This window comes from Thermobia domestica, chromosome 5, assembly GCF_964235325.1.
Source record: "Thermobia domestica chromosome 5, izTheDome1.hap1.1, whole genome shotgun sequence".
Taxonomy (NCBI): Eukaryota; Metazoa; Arthropoda; class Insecta; order Zygentoma; family Lepismatidae; genus Thermobia; species Thermobia domestica.
The window spans coordinates 294,045,623-294,067,096 of NC_137458.1; the positions used below are offsets into that span (position 1 = coordinate 294,045,623).

At 35.9% G+C, this 21,474-nt stretch overlaps 1 protein-coding gene across 10 annotated transcripts in view; it reads right to left on the bottom strand.

The window, feature by feature from the left end:
• Positions 1 to 21,474, bottom strand: part of Fadd (fas-associated death domain protein) — a 185,742-nt gene that overhangs the window by 130,640 nt on the left and 33,628 nt on the right. For 9 of the 10 annotated variants that reach the window (XM_081760278.1, XM_081760273.1, XM_081760280.1 and 6 more), the window contains exon 3: positions 13,882 to 13,968. In XM_081760278.1, coding sequence (XP_081616404.1) covers positions 13,882 to 13,968 — 87 coding nt within the window. Of the gene's footprint in view, positions 1 to 1,007; positions 1,139 to 13,881; positions 13,969 to 21,474 lie in introns of all 10 variants that reach the window. The other variant, XM_081760279.1, reaches the window with a different exon arrangement.

The window sequence follows — 21,474 nt, forward strand, 5'->3', positions numbered from 1 at the left end:
AGGTAAAAGCATCGGCTGCCCTTCACATTCAGACGAGACAGTGGACAGAGTTCGGCAATCCTTCCAATGCAGCTTCACGAAGTCAGTTCGGAAAGTGGGCCGTGAGTTTGCATTGCCCCGCTCAACAATCTGGAATGTTCTTCGTAAGCGTTTGAAATTCAAGGCTTACAAGCTACAACTTGAGCAGGCACTCACTGAAGATGACAAAAATCTTCGCACTGTTTTCAGTGTAGACATATTGGGATTCTTTAAAAATTACTTGGGGCAGGGTAGTCTTCAGTGACGAGGTGACCTTCCATATTAACGGCTAAGTCAACAGGTATAATGTTCGAATATGGGGTTCAGAACACAGTCTGCGAATCAATAAACATGTCAGAAGTTCTCGACAGTCGAACGTCTTTGTTCCCACGTGCCGAACGAAGTTCCCACGTGCAGAAAGAAATATAACGGGACACTCGTATCTTGACAAGCTCCAGATGTGGTTGATGCTACAACTTGAAGAGGACTCCCGAGATTTCATTTTCCAACACGTTGGAGCTCCACCCCACGTAAGAGGTTATCTCAATGAACATTTTCCACAACGTTCGATAGGTCGCAATGGTGCTGATGATGAAGAATTGTTGAGATGGCCCTTGAGGTCTCCGGACATAGCACCATACGATTTTCCTTTATGAGGCTTTGTCAACGACCGCGTCTTTGTCCCACCATTGAGACAAGATCTGACGGAGCTGTGAGAGCAGACCACAGAAGCCTTTGCTATCGTTACAAGAGACATGTTGATTCGAGTACGACAGGAAATGGACTATAGACTAGATATCTGCCGTATCACGAAAGGGCGCCCATATTGAATCTTTGTAAACTAGGTTAAAAATAAATAAATAAAGCTTTGATATATTACCTTGCTGTTGGTATATACTAACATCACATTTGAGGGCCCGAGAATATTTTTTTGAAAAGGGTACATTCTCTTTCGGACACACAGCATAAAGTTTTAAAATTGTAGTTACCTGATATGTCCTTTCCCTGAGACTTCCAGGATATTTTTCTTCAATCTCCATTATGTATCCTTCTTTCAAATCCAAAGCGCGAGCTAAGTCCTTCCATTTCATACCAATGTTCTCAGCAATTGCATCCATCACTGAAATTGCAATTGACTGGTAAAACTTGATCTTCGTCCCGTTCTATTTTCTAACGATCACTAAAATATCAATTAACCGATTACTTATATATTTAAAATAAAAGATGAACCAACGTAATCACTCCATGATTTTGAGCCTGTTATAAAAGGAATCAATTCGGTTTTCGAACTGTGTCGTAATTGGAAAATGATCACACATGGAGCTGATTCCTTTACTTTTGTTATTGCTGTAACTGATTTAAAATACCAGTTTATTTTCTTTCGCAGGGATGAACTTTGGAGAATATTTTGTAGAAATCTATGATTTGTAATTGTATTTGAATAACACGAAAGTCCCGAATTTTTTGGACAAACGCCATGTTTCATTTTTTGTATTGTTTTCATTAGGAGGTACAAAGTACTGCTTGAGAAGTTGCACATACTTCGTTTAAACGTAGCTTCCTTTATGCTTTCATATAGATGATTTATTGTTGATTTTATATGTAATTACTGAATAGAATAAAAAATAGAAGTGAATTAATTGGAATTTCAGCAGCGTTAGCGTATCGCTTGTATTTCGTCCTGTTACAGTTGCATGTTGCATGGAACAGTTGAAGTTGTCTTCATTTGGCGCAAAGAAAAAGCTTGGACTTATGCTCATACAGATAAAGTTTAACATGACCACTACAGCTAACTTTGGTCCATTTGAAACGGAAACAGGTTTTATCCAATTATACAGCGTGGGCCGGAAGTGGGCGTACCCCTAATTGGTGTTTTCTGACGGTTTTAGGTTTTACCCACATTTGTTTGCTAACATTGCTTGGCATTGTCTGGCAACTGTTGTGATACAGCAGGATGGAGCACCAGCGCACTTCGCGATTCACGTGCACAATTACCTGAATCAGACGTTTCTTGGCCGCTGGATTGGAAAAGGTCTTCACCAGCTCCCTTTGCCTGGCCTCCAAGAAGTCCCGATCTGACGATATCAGGCAATGCTCTCTGGGGTTTCACAAAGCAACAAGTAAGAAACACTCGATATCACACAACGCAGGAATTACGAGCAATTGTGAAACACGCCTTCGTCCTTGTGACTCCGGAGTATCTCCGCAAAACATCTGCGAGAACTTGGCGCAGCTGTGTTACGACATGGATGGTGATCATACCGATGTTTATGACTCTTAAGAGGCCTCATCCCGACGAAATTAAAATACCGCTAATTTTACAGTAATTATGTGATATCTTTCAATAGGTGTAATATAATTGAAACGTGGAACAAGAGCGCCCAAGACAATATTATTTTGCGTGAGGTACCGTTATCACAAGTCACCTAGTGGCTTTCCGTTTTCAGCCGTTTAGAAACGCGAAAATAAATGCCGAAATTCAAAATGGCTCGAAATCGAAAGCAGATAAGTGAATCGTGATAACGGTATCTGATGTAAAATAATATTGTCTAAAGCGCTTTTGTTCCACATTTCGATTATCTTTTATCTAGTGGAAGATATCACATAATTACTGTAAAATTCGCGGTATTTTAATTTCGCCGGGATGAGGCCTCTTAAGACTTCAAGGTAACTTGTGTACAGACATTCTACCATAACTAACACTAAAATGTTAAAACTAAAGGGAGGGTACGCCCACTTCCAGACTACCTGTATTTAGAATTCAACCAAATGCACAACGTAAATCAAATACCATAAGCTCGAATGGTATCCACTTTGTTATCAGTTATTGGGACTTGTGCATACCAAGAGGTCAAAAATATGTGTTATCCTGTTCTATCAGAAAATAAAAATACAAGGAGTTGAAAAGTCTAATTGTTAATTACTATGGAGTAAAAACTAATCGAATGGCTGACAGATATCACTCTTTACGTTATAGACAAGATGCCTTAGGATCTTCACCATCGGGCAAGTCAACAACTTTGTCTTCACAATCTAGATAATCGTGCTACAGCTGTTCCCATAAGACTGTCGCTACTAACCTTTATTGTCAAGAGTTGTCATAGGATGCATGAAATACGAAAATGTCCTGTTTACGCTACCTCTGTTTAAGTACTGCTTTAAATGTTTGGCCAAGTATGTGACAGAGTGAGGTTGCTGAATAGATGGAAACGATGTTTCTATATAAAAGAACTAACTACAGGAAGACGTGGATGTCTCATGTAATGTTATAGGACCACTTCAAGTATTAAAAAAAAAAAAAAAAAAAAAGTGACTAAGATCTCTGAATTTCACTTACTGGGTAAATTACATAGAACATGATCCATTATTGGTATAAACATTCAACCAAACCTACACTGTCACCAACCAAATCTTGGCATAACTGAGAGACACAAAGAGGAACCTGAAAGGAGTTTTGAATGAAAGAGACGTCAATCATGTCTTGAAAGAAAACCCAGATTTTAGGAAGAATTTCAAAAGATTTCATAGATCTACATTAATCTGGGGTACCCATCTGGGAATATATAACACCAATTCGGAAGAAACTGACAAAGACTTGATGCAGGGAGCAAGGGAAAAGAAAATCTCCATGCCAATGCTCAAGACTAAGTATACGAATGAATTGCAAAGCTGAAGTTACAAGGAAAGAAAAAAATAGATGAAGAAGAAACGAAGTTTAGCAAAAAAAAAAAAAACTTTACGTTTTACGTCTTACGGTTATGCCGGCTAGGCTCAACGAGACGATGATGATGAGACAAGAATGAAACGGTGGAATAAAAAAGTGGGAGGAAAGAGAGAACCCGGGAAAACCCATACACGCGGTGTTTGTCCACCCACAAAATTCACTTGGCGCGAGCTGGGATCGAACCAGGGAACCCACGCACCAGAGGTGAACGCTCTACCACTAAATGAAATTTAGCGGTTGGAGGTGCGGCGGGAGTTAGAGCTTTTCTTAAGGAACAAAAAAGGAATATTAACTTCGGTTGACACAAGAAATAGAGAAAAAAGGAAAAGAAAAAGATTTGATGGAAAAGCAATTATTGCAGTTAGAGTGGAAGAACAAAAGACGATGGAAAAGAAGGGCAGGAGACGAAAATTTTCACACTCTGTACACACATTAACAAAATATATATTTTGTAGATTTGAAATGAAATGAAACTTCTAGTTTTACATAACATATATGCCCTTTACGCTAAAGGAAAGGAATAATTAATTAACGTGAATGATTATGAAATTACTATTGAAATGAGAATGTGGGAGGAAATTGAAAAACTTCAAGTAAATCCACAACACAATATTATCTACTATAATCTCAAGTGCCTGGAATCGAAGAAGGGACCTTGGATCAGAAATGAGAGCTAGACTACTAAATCACCGTGAGCCCTATTTTGTAGATTTATTGCACAAATTGTGTATATCTTGTAAATTGAGTTCCCACATTTTCTGTCTATGCCAAACGAAACGACTCAATCAAGCACTTCGTTACAATTCTTGGCTTATAAAGTATTATTTAGAAATTTAGGTTAATTAGTTTGCATCTCACTACTCATCATCAGACAAATACGAGGGTCATTTCATAAATAATGAACGCTATGGCAACACTGCTGAGTGGATGATGAAATCGAGGTACACATTTCATCAGTTGAAGCTGAAGTCTTGAGGCAGCACGATGTGTGCTTGTGCGCTCTGTAGTAAACACAGTGTGGCTGTGACAAGTGTTGGAAATGGAAGCGGCAGGTGTCTCGGGTAACGTGTCTATTGAAGATCAGAGGTCGCACACAAAGACTGAAACTTTATGTGGCAAAACTCCACAGAAATTCACAGTGCCTTACGTTAAGTTTGTGCTGAGGCAACAATTGAATGTAGTACAGTTTCTCGTTGGGCTAGTCGTTTCCGTAGTGGTCATGTGAGCATAAAGAATGATGCAAGACCAGGAAGGACGAAATTATCAACCATGAAAGAAGTGTACCACCTGTGCAAATGCACTTGAACAAGATCGCTGTATGACATGTGAGGAACTTTCTGACATCACAGGGACTTCATCTGTGTCAGTATACCGAATTCTGACAAGTGATTTGCAGAAGATAAAAATTTCTGCGTGAAAGGTCTCCTACTTCTTGACTGCTGAACAATTCAACAATGCTGAAACAAAGATTCAACGTTAAAGGTGAGGACTTTCTGCGTCGCATTATTGCTATTGATGAAATGTGGATCAGAGACTGAGCCGGAGTTGACATTACAACCCAACTAGTGGAGAGCTCCATCTTTTCCAAGACCAAAAAGGTGTCGCAGACCTCAATCAAAGGTTAAACCAACGATAATTTTTATGTACGATCACCAAGACATTGTCATAACAGAGTTCTTGTGGAAAAAGTGTCACGGTATAGTATTATTGTAAATTCCTGATGAAAAATGCACAAAACTCGACTGCAATTGTCACGGCGAGTCCACTGATTCTCCATGACAACGCTCGCCCGCACACCGCTAATGCTGTGCGTAAGCTTCGCAAATACGGTTGGGAAATGTTACCTCATGCTCCCTACAGTTCAGACATGAGTCCACCAGACTACGATCTATTCCCGAAGTTGAAACAAGGTATGCGTAAACGTCGGTTTCCAAGTCTGGAAGAGCTTTCCGCAGCCGTTACCCGAACCATTCGACAGCCTCACAAAGATGGTCCTTGATGGAATACAGAAACTATCCAGACGTTGGGATTCCGTCATTGTCAAGGGGGAAGAACGTCTGTAGAGAGATCTTCTTCAAATAAATAAATAAACGTGTAAGTGACAAAAAATTAGTGTGCATTATTTATGAAATGACCCTCGTAATAAAGCTAAATACACACAGAACGACCTGGAGCTTGATAGGATTTCGCCACTACGCGCTGACCGTCGTTCAACGTGCGTAAAATAAATAAATAAATACACATTATTGTTTTATCTTTCAAGGAAACAGTAAAAATCAGAAACGTGAATGTAACATTCAACCCTATTCAACAGTGATCACATTGTGATTTAAAAGCAAAGTTTGAGGCAATGCCGATAGAGAACTTACCTTTTCACCAGGAAACAGGAAGTCTTAAATAATCTTTTGTCTTCGTTATTGCACTATTTTTGAGCACGGAATTACATGTCAATCCAGCATGGTCATATAAAGGATGGAGGGAACGTCCCGCTGCCTGAACATAGTGTGTGCTGCAGCATTGTTACGCATAGGATGAAACACCGAGTCGACAGCCGTCTCAATGCATACCACTTCGTCTGTTTTTGATACAAAAAAGATCGTATTCCACTTTGCACACATTTTTTTTTAAAGTGCTTACAAATGCACTTCCTTATTTTGATTTCGATAAAATTAATCTTGGTTTAATATCTTCTTAAAATATAAAATAATTACTTGTTTTATTAAGCAGCAACCATGCATATTGAAGCCAAATTGAAGAGAAATATTTTATTTTCTCTTATTAAAAATAAAATACTATAACGGAAAATGAAGTGGGAAATGAAAGGAAATTTTTCAGCTTTACGTCCCACACTTATGCCGTCTAGGGAAAAAGAGACATTGATGATGAGAAGTGAATGAAATGGTGGAATGAAGAAAGTGGAGGGAGGAAACGTGAGAACCCCGAGGAAATCCACTCATAGGGTGTTTGTCCACCACAAAGTCCACTTGGCGCGACCTGGGATCGAACCAGGGACCCCACGCACCAAAGGTGAACGCTCTACCACTGAGCCACTGCGGCAGCGGGAAAAGAAGTGGGCTATCGACTTATGTCGTACAGTATTTCAAGAGATGGAAGTGAAATATCAGTAATGTAAAATTAACTTGATGTATTCAAAAGGAACAAATTTCAATTCAACACATCATGTCAACCAATTCCACTATACGAAGTACATAGAATTATTCATACTATTTAAGCAGATTATTATGAGTGAAGTGTTCCTTCCTGATAAGATTATTAAAACTGTAGATGTACCTCAGTGATCAACCACACGAGTCAAGACTGTTTGACACGAATGACCTCTTAAGAAATACTATTTGCTAATATTTTACGAAACCAGTGAAGCTAATGATTCTACTATTACTTTACTAATTTGTAAGAGATAGTTATCACATATATTTATTCTCAAACCGTAAATCAATTTTTGCTAGCATTATTCCTTTACCGTTTTGTCCCTTTTCTCTAAATGATTGGACAGAACCTTAAGATAAGTGTGATAATAGTGAATTTGACAACTTTTTCTCCTTAAGGTTGAATTTTCAAAATTTGGTTGTTTGTCACTACCAATTAATCCCGATTCACGAGGTGGTTTTGACGTGATGATTCGACCCACAAACATAAATATGAGTGATGACTGATTTTTGTATAATCGATTAAATTTGTAAATTTTGTGTTTTTGTTCAAATTAATGTTACGATTAGTCAGAATTCACTGTATCGTTGGTTTTGACATCTTTGTGTTTTGATATTCCTACTTGTTCTCCTCCCTATTTGCTACAACAATTTACTACTTCTATGTACGAATAGCTTTCATACTTCAATAGGAACTTTTTAATATTAAAGATATAGAGATAGACTGAAACTATGTTTGACAAACATCCTTCAATTTTGGAGGTATAACTGGGATATCGAGTATATCCATCCATTTCTCAGTTTGATTTCTCAAACTCTGTGCTTCATTTAAAAAAAGAAAAAAAGAAAGAAGAAAAAGTGAGATTCTTACGCAGAATATTCATGACCTTTGTAACATTTAATAGCTGATAATATTTGTATGTCAAAGGTCTGAGCAGCCATTGTTCGATAATACGTAAAAGTTAATAACATTGGTAAAATGAAATATTATTTTGTGGCACGATATTAAAATATTATTTGGTATAATGTACAGGATGTACAGTCAGAAACAATATTAAGTAGGTTGGAGTTATCATTTCTTATACTTCCAACCTATACTTAATATTGTTTCTGATTGTACATAATATTAATGAAAGTTTTAATTAGTGATTGTGATATAATGATGCATTATGATTGGTTATAAAACTTAACTAGTTTTTAATATGTATATGGTACTTGTTGTAGATCTTTAGTAGCATTTTTTTCTTTTTGAAACAATGCACCAGATAAGTTATCAGTTTTCATAAGATAACACGAAACTTCATGTTGTTCAGAGCTTAATATTTCTGTTCTTTTGTGAAGAAATGTAATAAACTGTCATACTGAAGACTATCTTAACACTTTCTTCATAAATTCAACGTGAGAGATGAGAAAACAAATCGTATTTACGTAACATCTACTGAGTTTTCGCAGTCAATATCATGTAATCCACTCCAAATTTTCTCCTCTTTTGAGTCGTGATTACTTATCCAGCTTTTATTATTTCCCTTTTGTACGTGTCCTACTTTCTCTGATAATAGATCTTTCTTTTAAGAGTTCTCTACTTTAAATCCTAATGAATGACATATAGGTTTACAAGACATGTTTCAAAAAGACGAAGAATACACGTCTACAATAAGCAAATTTTATTACTTGTAGGATACACAGGTTTCTTCAAATTCTTACGAATGACCTAAAACCGGCATTGCTGCCTTGCAGTAAGTAGAGGAATTTACAAAGGCTAGAAGAAAACTTCAACAAAACAAGAAAATCAAGTCCCCAGGGCGACGATTGGGAGTGAGGTTAATAACTCCACAGAAGAAGAAGAAAAAAAAAACATTACGAAACCTAAAGAGCAGCCTCAGAATGATGGGTATAAGGATAAGCTATAAGCAACGGGCAAAGGGTATTGACTTGATAATGGCTATATGGAATGTCAGGTTGGTGTTGAAACCAGAAAAAATAAGAGAAAATACTAATGAAATCAATCTGGTAGCGCTTCGAGAAATAAGATGAAGCTTAATCTTTGTCTTTTTTAGGTTTTATTTTATTTATTTATTATTTTTTTTTAAATTCAATGGAGTGGTTCAGGCAGAATAGACAAACAAAATTATCGTTTTATTAGCGGATCGAGCACAAGAACAGGCTAGACACGAATAGGTTTTATGATTAATAAAAAAATTAGGAATAGTCCATTAGAATTTAAACCGAACAGCGATAGCGTATGCAGAATAAGACTTAAAGGACATTTTAGAAACATCACAATAAATTCGTCCACGCTCTGATGGAGGAAAAGCAACAACAACATAAGAAAGAATTTTATGCTAGTTTAGAGAAGTGTGCATATACAACTCATGAAGTACGATTACTTGTTACATGGAAAGTACACAACGCATAATGCCAGTACTGAACATGGAAAATTGCTAAGAAGTTTTGCAGCAAGGAACAAAATGTTAATTCCAAAATTTAATTCCAACATAAGAAAATTCATAAAGGACCGTTGGAAAATACACGTACCAAGCCCGCAAGGAGTTAACTTAATATATCATGTGCTAATGTCAGCAAGACATGGAGAACGAGTGATAGACGTTCAGAGCTGCCGAGGATCGAGAGAGAACAGCTACAGTACAGTGTTCAGATGACAAAATGAAAAACGTGGGATACCGAGAAACTAAAAAATAACACAACAAAACACGAACAGTTGAACACACTATCAGCTACAAACAGTCAACTAAGAAGACATGAACAAAAACTGGGGGAAAATAAAAAAATATACTGGAAGATACAGCTGAAGGGACAATAGGGAAATGAAAAAGAGCTATACAAATTAGATGCACGCAAACAGAATAGGTAGGAAGAGAAAGGAAGGTAATATAAATAACCAGAGGGAAGAACTTAAAAACAGAAAATTCTACAAGGCAGTGGACAGACTGAAAAAAAAAAAAAAAAATTCAGGTAAATCCGTAATTTAAAAATTATAAAATGTCCCCAAAAATGACAGGATGCAGGACTAAAGAGGGTAAATTGTTCAAGATACGGAAATTCTTGAAAGGTGGGTCCAGTACTCTGAAGAACTGCAAATGCAAAAGAACAAATACCAAGTGAAGAACAAGGTAAGACTGAGGGGAATCAAGAGATGGCAAATCATCGATTAGACAAGAAGTAAAGAACTGCATATGTAAACTCAAGAACAGTAAACTCCAGAGGAAGATAAAATAGTGGGAAAACTAATCAAATACGCGGGGAGGGAGGAAGCACAATCATCAGCACGATTCACTAACTGTTGCCTCACTTTTAAGAATGCAAAAATTACAAATGATAACAATGCTAAACACAGCATATAAAATAAAGACCGAAATAATACAAAAGAGTATGAAAGTATACACAGAGAAAATAGTGGGAGAATACCAATACGGATTCCGTCCAAACAGAAGTACAACCGATCAGTTTTTCTGAGACAGATGTTTGGAAAACAAAGAATACAACGCAGATCTGTACGTTATTCGTGGACTATAAGCAAGCTCTTGACAGAACAGAGAGGAAAATGCTACTCAGAGCCATGAACAGAATGGGAATACCGAATACATTAGTAACACTAGTTGCAATGACTGAGAGAAACTCAAAAGCGAAAGTTGAAATCGGTAACCAGCTTGCAAACAGTTTTGCAATCAATACTGGGATTAAGGAAGAAAGAGGGATTCTCAATGATCATAACGGTGTACGATATTCAATAAATCTACTTAGATATTTGTATATGTTGACGACGTAGTAATAGTGGCTAGATCTGAATGAAAACTGATACAAGCGTTTGAACAACTGGAACAGGAAACACAGGAAATGGGATTAATAGTAAATCAAAATAAAAGCAAATTCATGATACTGTCAGCATATAAAGTAAGACGAAAACCGCGTAATCTAAACATAACATAAAAGGAATTTGAGGGAATGCATAGCCTCACTTATTTAGGAAACGTCATAGATAACGAAAATAAACTTCCTTGTGCATACGAAACAAAATACAAGCAGGAAAAGCAAATACTCTGCAAACCTCAAAATATTCAAAAACAGATTGCGTTTCAAAAAATACAAAACTACACTTATATAGAGTGTTAGTGAGAATAGTTATTAAGTATACATCAGGAACATGAATACTCACTATAGCAAATAAGGAAGCTCTTAGAAGAACGGAAGAAAGAATATTGAAAAAAATGTATGGACCAGTGATTTTCGAAGGTACAAGGAGAGTGCGAGATAATGAAGAACTAGATCCTAGCAATAGTCAAAAGAGAGAATACTGTACGCTTCATCAAAAGTCAGAGAATCGGATGGTTAGGACACATAGAACGAATAGATGACACCGAATTGCAGAAAAGAATGTTACGGGGAAAGATATTTCAGAAGTAACGAGTCAGAGGACCAAAGAACAAATATATAGGCACCGTAATAGAGGATCTAAGCCAGCGTTTCCCAACCTTTTTCAACTTGCGGCACACTACGGGTGATACTTGGATTCTCGCGGCACACTTATAAATAATATTTGTAAATATAAAACACAGTGGTATTTTTTCTGTGATTATTGATCTCCTTCTTACAAAGAAGAAAGCTCTATCACTGGTTTTTCCCTGTGGTAAATCATTATGCTTATTTTTCATTCTAATTTAAAAATAGAAAACAATTGCAATAAAGTATTGGACTCAAGTTTTTAAAAATAAGCTTTCTTTTTAAAACCTATATCCAACCATTTACTAAGAAGAAAGATCACTAAATAACGAACGAAGAAACAAATCTCTTTTACTGTTAAAACACAAATGTAGGTAATTTGTCGAAAGGATTGAATGTTATTTTAAATTTTCAAGTTACAAAATAGTCTGCAACAATAAAGAAGCAATAATGGTCATAACAATGACAATAAATAATTTTTTCAACATTAGAAATGTACAGAAGAGTAGCACGATATGAAACTTAAAATTGTAGATTTATAGTAGAGGTTCATAGTAATGTGAAATACAAATACACTTTTTCCCTACGCTTTACAATTTGATTGCTATAAAATTAATAATTTTGTTTCGATTCCTCGCGGCACACCAGCGGTTCATTGACGGCACACTAGTGTGCCGCGGCACACCGGTTGGGAAACGCTGATCTAAGCCTATGAAAGTGAAGGAATGGAAAAAACTGGCGTCCAACGAAGAAAAACTGGAGGCTGCTCGTAAAAGAGGCCAAAGCTCAACCGAAGCTGTAGCATCGAGGAATAAGTAACCAAGGTTACATCCCCCTTCCCCCCGCTCAATCGAGGTGATAATTCAGAATCGTATAATCATTCCAAACTCAAAAACTGAATCATAAAGTAATCAATTTGTATAAGTACATCAGGTACAAAGAGATTGAAGACTAAATAAAATTTATACATGAGTGGTAAAGACTCTTTAAAATTATTTCTTGTAACGAGTATGACCGCGTCTAAATAAATGAAGAGTAATGTTAATAGCTAAAAAAAAATATCGACGAGAAATTAATGGTTTTTGTTCTTTCTTTTAAATATTCAATTATGTCATTCCGTAATTTATTAAATTACCTTTATCGTTTACGGATTCATTTTTGTGTGTGTGTATAAAAATATTCAAATGTTTCTTTCTATTTATAAACGGAATTTACGTAATATGAAACCTTCTTCAATTTTATGTTTTTCATCGGAACTCCAGGTTCACTATCTTGTAGATTCTGAATATCTTTGAAATCTGAGTTTTACGTCCCACAGTTATGCCAGTTAGGCTAAAGGAGACAGCGATGATGAAAAATGAATGAAATGGTGGAATGAAGAAAGGAGGAGGAAACGGGAGAACCCCGAGGAAACCCACGCACACCGTGTTTGTCCACCACAAAGTTCACTTGGCGGGAGCAAGGTTTGAACCCAGGACCCCATGCACCAGAAGTGAACGCTCTACCACTGAGCCACCGTGGTCCCCCTAGATTTTGCATACTATCTTAATATTATTAAGTCAAAAACCATAAATATTACTTCTGGGAGACACTGTGTCAAGCTGCTTAGTTAAGTAATCTACTTATAAATCTTGATAGTGAAGTAAAATTACATCATCGATTGCTATCAAAACTTTTACCATCGACGAATTTACAATAGTATTTGCTAATAAGGAAACAAATGGGATGTCCCCAACCATCATGTTTAAAAATTTATTTTCAAAATTGAAGTAATTGGCGCCGGTGCACAGCTGTAACAATTTATTTGTTAAACTCGTGAATTTAGAAACTTAAGGCATTATATAAATTTTGTTCACAAATAGAAAGAATTATATTTTAATATCTACACACATGCACAATAAATTCATATTGCAATACCAGAAATGGCAATTATATGTATTATAAATCACTGGGTATCGTCAGAAATGTTAAAAAAACAAAATCCACTAACTTCTCTTCAATAATTTTTAGAATCAGTAATTTTTTCTATCCTATCATATCTGCCATTTGCTTAAGCGCCATTATAACCATACCTAGAAACTATTTGAGCAGGTTACCACCCATCTGTAGTTTTAATCTGTTCTGGTTTCTAAGCTATAAATTCTCTCGTCTTAAACACACAATTTCTGTTTCCGTATGTGATACCAAATATCATCCTGGGGAAGAAAACCGCATCTGAAATTATATATTCTGAAGTTAATACGTCTTTGTTTGATGTTAAAGTGCCGATAAAGCAATGGTATATAGCTTCTAGAAAACGTGTACGTTTCATATGTATCTAAAAACGAAATGTTCACAGTTAAATTTCAAATGTATGTATACGATGATGATGATGCAAATTTACATTTAAACATCATCAACATCATATAACTATTTTCGGTATATGTGAAGAAACACCAAGTCATGAAGATATCAAAATGGTCACTTAACTTCATATAGGCATTCAGATCGGTATAAAAACAATGTATCTATTACCTCTTCGTGGTAGTATGTCTCTATTTTGCCTTTGCTGTTTCGACACCTCAGGACTAGGTCGGTAAACAGAAACTTCTCTTTCAGGATCTGAAAAAGAAACATCAGACATTTGAAGTACACCACGGATAAGAAATATAAATTTTTTTTTGCATTAGTTGTCTTGAAGATGTGTATTTATAGAAGTCACTTCATCCTTTGTTATAATAGTTTAATCGATTAGTTATTACATATCCAACATATCCATTGTTAACACTTTAACAATGAAATATAGGTAGAAATTTTGTCAGGAAGTCGGTCGGGACCTATTTCAAGGTACCTTCGCAGCATTCTCCTAGTGGGACTCAGGCAAGAGTGTAAAAATCCTAGTCGGGATGGCCAGAAAGGCAATCGATGCTGAGACTTTCTAATCAGAAAGCGAGAATGATAAGAGTTCATTTATACCGGTTGTTATCAAATAGAACAGACTATGATTTTGTCACAAAAAAGAAGAAACTTTGAACTGAAATTCTGGTAACGTACTCTGTATTGCGGATATTATATATATGATCCCCCTCTCAAAACTCCTCCCCCTTCCCGTACAGAATATCTCGGAAATGACTGTGACAAGGTTCCGGTAGAACACCAAGAAAGTGTAAGTATAGAAACATCATTTAATATAAGTGACTTTTCAGTGCATCGTAAACACAAGTGCATAAATGTTTATTATCAAAACACTCGTGGTCTGCGTACAAAACTCAACAACTTATATAAAAACATATTAAGTAATAATTATCATATTATAGCACTAAGCGAGACGGGGCTTACAAATACCCACACTGATTCCGAAATTGTAGACGAAAGATATTTAATATTTAGATCTGACCATAATTTAATTCTGTCTGGCAAAAAATCTGGCGGCGGTGTACTTCTTGTAGCAGTAGGAAAGAACTTCCGTACATACGAAATTCCTTCCCCAGAATTAGGTATGGACTCTGTCATAACTAAGGCTGCTATTAATAATTACATGTGTTTAGTATATTTTCCCCCTGCCACCAAAGCCTCAGTGTATTTATCATTCATCGATTTTCTATGTACTATTGTTAACCCAAATGACAACCTTCTCTTAACAAGTGACTGGGACTTACCGGAAATACAAGGCTCGAGTTTTGAATTTGACACTGCTACTAGTACCTACAATGACCTTTATAATATTATGTGCTACCTCAACTTGAATAGTATTAATAACATCAATTTCTACGGTAAGATATTAGACTTAGTCCTTATCAATATCTCTAATGTCTCTGTTTCTCACGAACAACCCCTCTTAGTCTTAGAAGACCCCCACCATCCTTCCCTCTTAATAGAATTTAAGCAGGCACAACAACCCAAATCTTCAACTTGAAATAAAACCGCGTTACAATTTTTCCAAAGCAAATTTTTTCGACTTGCATAATGAACTTTCGCGTGCTGACTGGAAACGAGTAAATGATTGTGTTGACCTAATGTTGACCTAGCGGTAGAAGAGTTCGTGTTCCATCAAAAAGATATTCTCGTAACTATCCCATATGGTTCACTAGAAATATAATTAAACTTGTGAAAAGTAAGAAATACCACCATAAAAAATGGAAACGTGAAGTTTTTTTCAGAATATCATCACGAAAAATTTTGTAGTATTAGAGCTTGCTTTAACAAAGAAATCAACGAAGCTCATAAAAAATATGTACACGACTGTGCACAAAATATACTAGAAAATCCAAAAGCTTTCTGGTCGTATGTGTAAAAAACCTAGAAAATCAGATCATAACACACTTCGATTTGAAAACAATATTTTAAAATATAACAGAAATTGCAAATGTTTTTAAACAGCACTTTCAAAAAATCGTCAGCAACTCGTCACCTACCTATGACAAACAAAATACTTGAAACTTCTGAAATAACTGATAACCTAAATTTTCACCCCATACATCTGAGCGAAGTAGAAAATGCAATTAAAAATCTCAAGCCTAGAAGCTCTCCTGGCCCGGACGATGTACCTCCATACGTAATAAAAGGATGCGCTGAAATCCTAAAATATCCACTACTAGCTATATTTAATAAATCGCTATCGTCATCCCTGTTCCCATCTAAGTGGAAAATTTCGAATATTTTACCAATACCAAAAAGCAACTGTGACAACCATGACGTTCAAAATTATCGGCCCATTGCCTTAATATCTGCTCCAGCTAAGATATCTGAATCTACCGTTTATCAAAGAATTTTTAACCATATTCATCCTTTAATATCTTCATAGCAGCATGGTTTTCTGTCGAAGAGATCTACAACAACTAATCTTGTTGAATTCATACACTTCACTGCGGAACAAATTGACAGTAGAAATCAAGTTGATGCAATTTATACGGATTTCAGTAAAGCTTTTGATACACTGGATCATGATATTTTATTGAACAAGCTTATTTCATTCAACTTCACTCTCAAAGCTAGGCAATTTCTAATGTCATATCTCTTTCATTGCAGACAACATATAATATATAAAAATATAACAACTGCAATTTAATTGTAGCGTCAGGGGCCCCTCAGGGCTCAAACCATGGTCCATTATTATTCTTAATTTTTATAAATGATCTCCCGAATGTGCTACCAAATTGTACTACATTATTATTTGCTGCTAATGTAAAACTCTATCGAAGAATTTCCCAGCCCTCCGATGCTTTCGCACTACAAGAAGATCTAAGCGCACTACACACTTGGTGTATATCGAACAAACTTAATCTTAACATAAAAAAATGTAACGTTATTACATTTACAAAGAAAATTGATAATCTAAAATTTAATTACAATATAAACAACACTCCCATACAAAGAGTTGACACTGTAACTGATTTAGGGGTCACTATTAGCTCCAACTTTTCCTTCAATAAGCGTATCAATCGCATTGTTAGTGAAGCCTACAGAAACCTCGGCTTCGTAATCAGACTTGGCTTTGACTTTTTAAATACTATGAACAGTCTTAAAACCCTGTTCAATCATCACGTTAGATCCAAACTTGAGTACTCTTCAATCATATGGCATCCCAACAATCAGAAAAACAAAGCACGTCTTGAAGCGATTCAATCTCGTTTTGTGAGGTACTTAACTTATAAGGAAACCGGACTATATCCAAAATTCGAAAAATATACCGACCTCCTTCGTAAGCACGATATCTCATCTCTCGAAGAAAGATGTATCACCCAACTCTTGATTTTCTTAATGAAATTATTGCAAAATAATATAGACTCTAAGTATTTACTATCTCAGATAGAATTACATTTACCTACAGCTAGAACAAATACGCTATACATGTCACCTATTAGGAGAATGTATTATATTTTTAACTCCTAGCTGAAAGTCATCCTGAACTTGACATATTTACTATAAACGATCGTTCTCTAAGAACTATTGTGCAATGTCATTGAAGACTCATTAATTAAAATGGCCAAGTGAATTCATGTATGCTGTAATTATATACAAACTGACTAGGTCACTATAAGTAGGTAATATACCTGTTGTGATCTATATGTAATCATAAATAAAAGTAAATAAATAAATAAATAAATAAATACATAAGGTAGTCCATTTATAAAGATAGTAATAAATATCTCAGAAATCATAAAAGGCAGAGAAGCGAAATTTTGTATCAAGAAACTATAAGGAGGCGGACAACGTCCCAGCTATTTTATAACATCACCGGATGAACAGTGCTGCCAATCCAATATAAAGTTGTCTTTTTTTCTTAAATGGCACTACATCAGATTATTACATATTTAAAATCAACACTTCAAACAAAAGCTTAAAATACCATACTTATTATTCAATGTTACAAACTAAGGATGTTATATCACAAACATCCAAAGTTTGGAACCCTGGAATTGGACAGGACAATACACATCGAAAATACCTTAGCGTTGGATACCATGGTAATAGTATGACTTGTTTCGAACGAATAGGAACGAAGCTACAAGGGCTTGAAAATTTGATTTTTTTTTAAAAAAAGGTTTCATTTTGAAAACATACTTAGATAAGTATCATATCTAATTACTTGTATGGTTTGCAATTGACAAACATATCATTTTGCCGTTTACAGCATTTCAATATCTCAAATCGTTCCGGAGATATGAAACGCCTTGCTGAATTGCAACTTTTTAAATCATATAATTACGAGAACTTGTTGTAATTACAGCTACTAAAATCTATTGCTGTAAAGCTGTAAAAGAGAAGAAAAAACAATACTCCTTTTAAATATTCAACAGAAATAAGCCATTTTCAGCAGTTGCGAACTTTATCAATGTTTATCGTATCTCCGGAACGGTTTTGAGATATCGAAGTGCTGTAAACGGCAAAATAATTTATTTGCCAATTGCAATTCATACAAGTAAGTAGATGTCATACTTATCTAAGCATGTTTGCGAAATAAAATCTTTCGAAAAAATTCAAATTTTCAAGGCCTTGTAACTTCGTTCCTATTAGTTCGAAACAAGTCTTACCAGACCATGGTATCCAACACTAAGATACTTTCGACCTGTATTATTTTGTTTATCTCCGCTGTCCTGTATGCGAGATAGAGGCTTTCAGACTTTGGATGTTTGTGAAAGTTTTTATTTGACATGTTGATCTGAAATATGTAATAATCTGACGTAGTGCCATTTGAAAAAAAAAAAAAAACTTTATATTGGGTTGGCAACATTGTTTATCCGGTGATGTTCGAAAACACCTAGGACACTGTCCCCTATCCTATAGTTTCTCGGTGCAAAGTTTCACTTGTCTGCCTTTCACGATTCCTGATATATTTACTACTATCATTATAAATGGATGACCCTGTATATTCCATATTTTTCTGATCAGTATAATTACACACCATTACGTGGAAATGGCCAAGGAAGTACCATTTAGCTCCCACGCATTTTTTTTTTTTTTTTATTTTCTAAGTCGTTTTTCCTTCCCAACTTCTTCAAATAATATCTTCAGTTTTCTTTATTATTATGTAATACTCATTACGTCATTTTATTTAACATCTACATTTCTAATATACACAGGGTGTTAGTGAACTATACCAACAACCTGTAAGATGTGATATACCTTATATCAAAATAAAAGTTCATATAGCACCTGGGAGAGGGGGACAAGTGAATACTTTCACACAGCTATAGGGGAGCCAGCAAGAGTAAGTCTCTGACAGCTCACGTGATACTACTACTACTACTTGTCTGCTACTCCTCAGGTGTCAAGGCTTTTTTCGGTGCATCTATAATGGCAATTTAATTAATGCAGACACTAGTGACTGGTTGGTGACACAAGTACCAAAGTAGGGGCTGCATTGTCCCAACGCTTCTAGTGAGAAATGTCAGCGACCATCTCTTGTTGGTTCTGCTATAGGGTCATCCAAAACCGTGGAAACCCTATATTTCAGCATGCATTATTTGTAATTCAAGAAACCGCGGATGAGGGAGGGGGTCCATATTAGCGTAAGGAAAGTTACATATATACCATCCTAAGATATAATTTCAGCAATGTGCAATAGATGGGCAAGAGATTCTGTAGAGCAGTGATAGCTAACGTCTTTAAACTAAGGGACCACATCACAGATATTTAACTTTACATATGGAGTAGTAAAGGAAGTGCTAAATGTAATTGTGGTGCAAAGGAACTTTCTGCAATAGTTATTGGTGGCGCTCAATCAATGGAGAGATCTCATTCTGGCATAATTGGCTTACTGCGTCAAGATGGTATATCTGTCCAGCTCTGCATTGTATTATTCACCAAGAAACCCTGTGTATCAAGTATTTGGAGGTGGAGAATGTTATGAAAATAGTGACAAAGTATGAATTTCATAAGAGAAGGAAACCGACCTTTGACCCATCGCAAACTTCTTTCTTTCCTAGAAGAACTTGAATCGGAGTATGGTGATTTGGTTCTGTACACTGAAGTTTTCTGGTTGAGTAAGGGAAATTGCTTCAAAGGATTTTTTTTTTTAAATTTTATTTTAAGAAAGTTGTCGAATTCCTGGATGAAATCAATAGCAAAGGTTTCGAGGTCGTATTAGATGAGCTGCACGCGGAGTTTAAATTTAGTCTTGCACTTTAACAGGCATAACGCAACATCTCAATGAACTGAATTAAAGGTGCAAGGACGAAACCAAAGCATTTCAGATTTAGTTACATACCTAGATGGATTCATTAGTCATTTGAAGCTTTTTAGATCAACATTTGGAAGAAGAAACTTCATACATTTCCCATCGTGCAAAGAAGTAATAGAAAAATTTGGAGATCTTAATGATCATCATACAGTGAGCTCCTTCACAAGCTTTCGGTAGAGTTTACGAACCGATTTATGGATTTCGTTAATATGAAGTCTCAGTTAACTATATTTAACAATCGCATGAGGTGTGATAATTTAGAACAAGATGAACATATTCAGTTAGAGTTGTGTGATCTGCAAAGTGAACCATACCTGAAATCAAGGCAAAAGGCGGATCTACAGTTCTAGAAACTGGTACAAAGTGATAAATTTTCCAAGATGAGCGACTTTGCAAGGATTGCTTCTATGTTCGGAAGTGCTTACATGTGTGAGTGTACATTTTCTTTTATGAAAGTAATAAAATCTACTCAAAAAAGTCGACTGTGTGATAGCCACCTCTGTGCCCTGTTATGACTTGCCTATCGAAATTGACTTCGGAAAACTGGTCAATTTTTATGAACACCCACAGTGTTTACACTGAAACAGAAGGTGGAACCTGTAGCTGATATGTAACTACTGCAAAAGTTAAGTATCGTGTTATTATTTGGAATAAATCTTTCTTCAACTAATATTCCCTGAGGAAAATCTTGAATTGTGTAATTTTTCACCGACACTCAAATTCTGCACCGACAGTGTTCTGTGTACACCGACACTCAAAACACAGACAACAAAATACAAAACACCGACACGTCAAAAACACTGTTAGGTTAGGTTAGGTGAAGTTAGGTTAGTTTAGGGTAGGTAAAGTTAGGTTAGATTCTCTTAGAAATATGAATTCACTATGTATTTCGTCATCTGTGTTTTGATTGTCGAGGTTTTAATACACACTCATAAATTCAACAATTTCTGGGCGGGACAGGACGTTTGGGCGCCACCATTTGGGCGCGGACGTTTCGGCGCTGCCGTTTGGGCGCCGGACGTTTGGGCGCGAGGTACATAGTAAAAATCACAATTTACGACATATAAACTAAGCTAGGTACTGAAAACTAAGCGCGAATCAAGATACAGTGGAGTCTCTTTAATTCGAAGTCCAAGGGGACAGGGGAAAAAATCGAATTATCCAAAATTCGAATTAACCAAAAACTCTCATTTTAAAGTAAAATTAAGGAAACAAAATAACTGTACTGTATATGGAAAACTAACATGCAGTGCACCCTACCTTTAAAAGCATCTTACCTATTAAACAACCACATTTTCGTAAGGAATTAGAATACTCTCCGCGATCCGGCATTGTGCATAATGCACGCCAATAGATCATAAACGAATCTGTTTACATTTTTGTCACTGCTTTTAGTTCAGTTAATTGGAATTGCACAAATGTCTCGCACAAGTCATTTGCTAGTG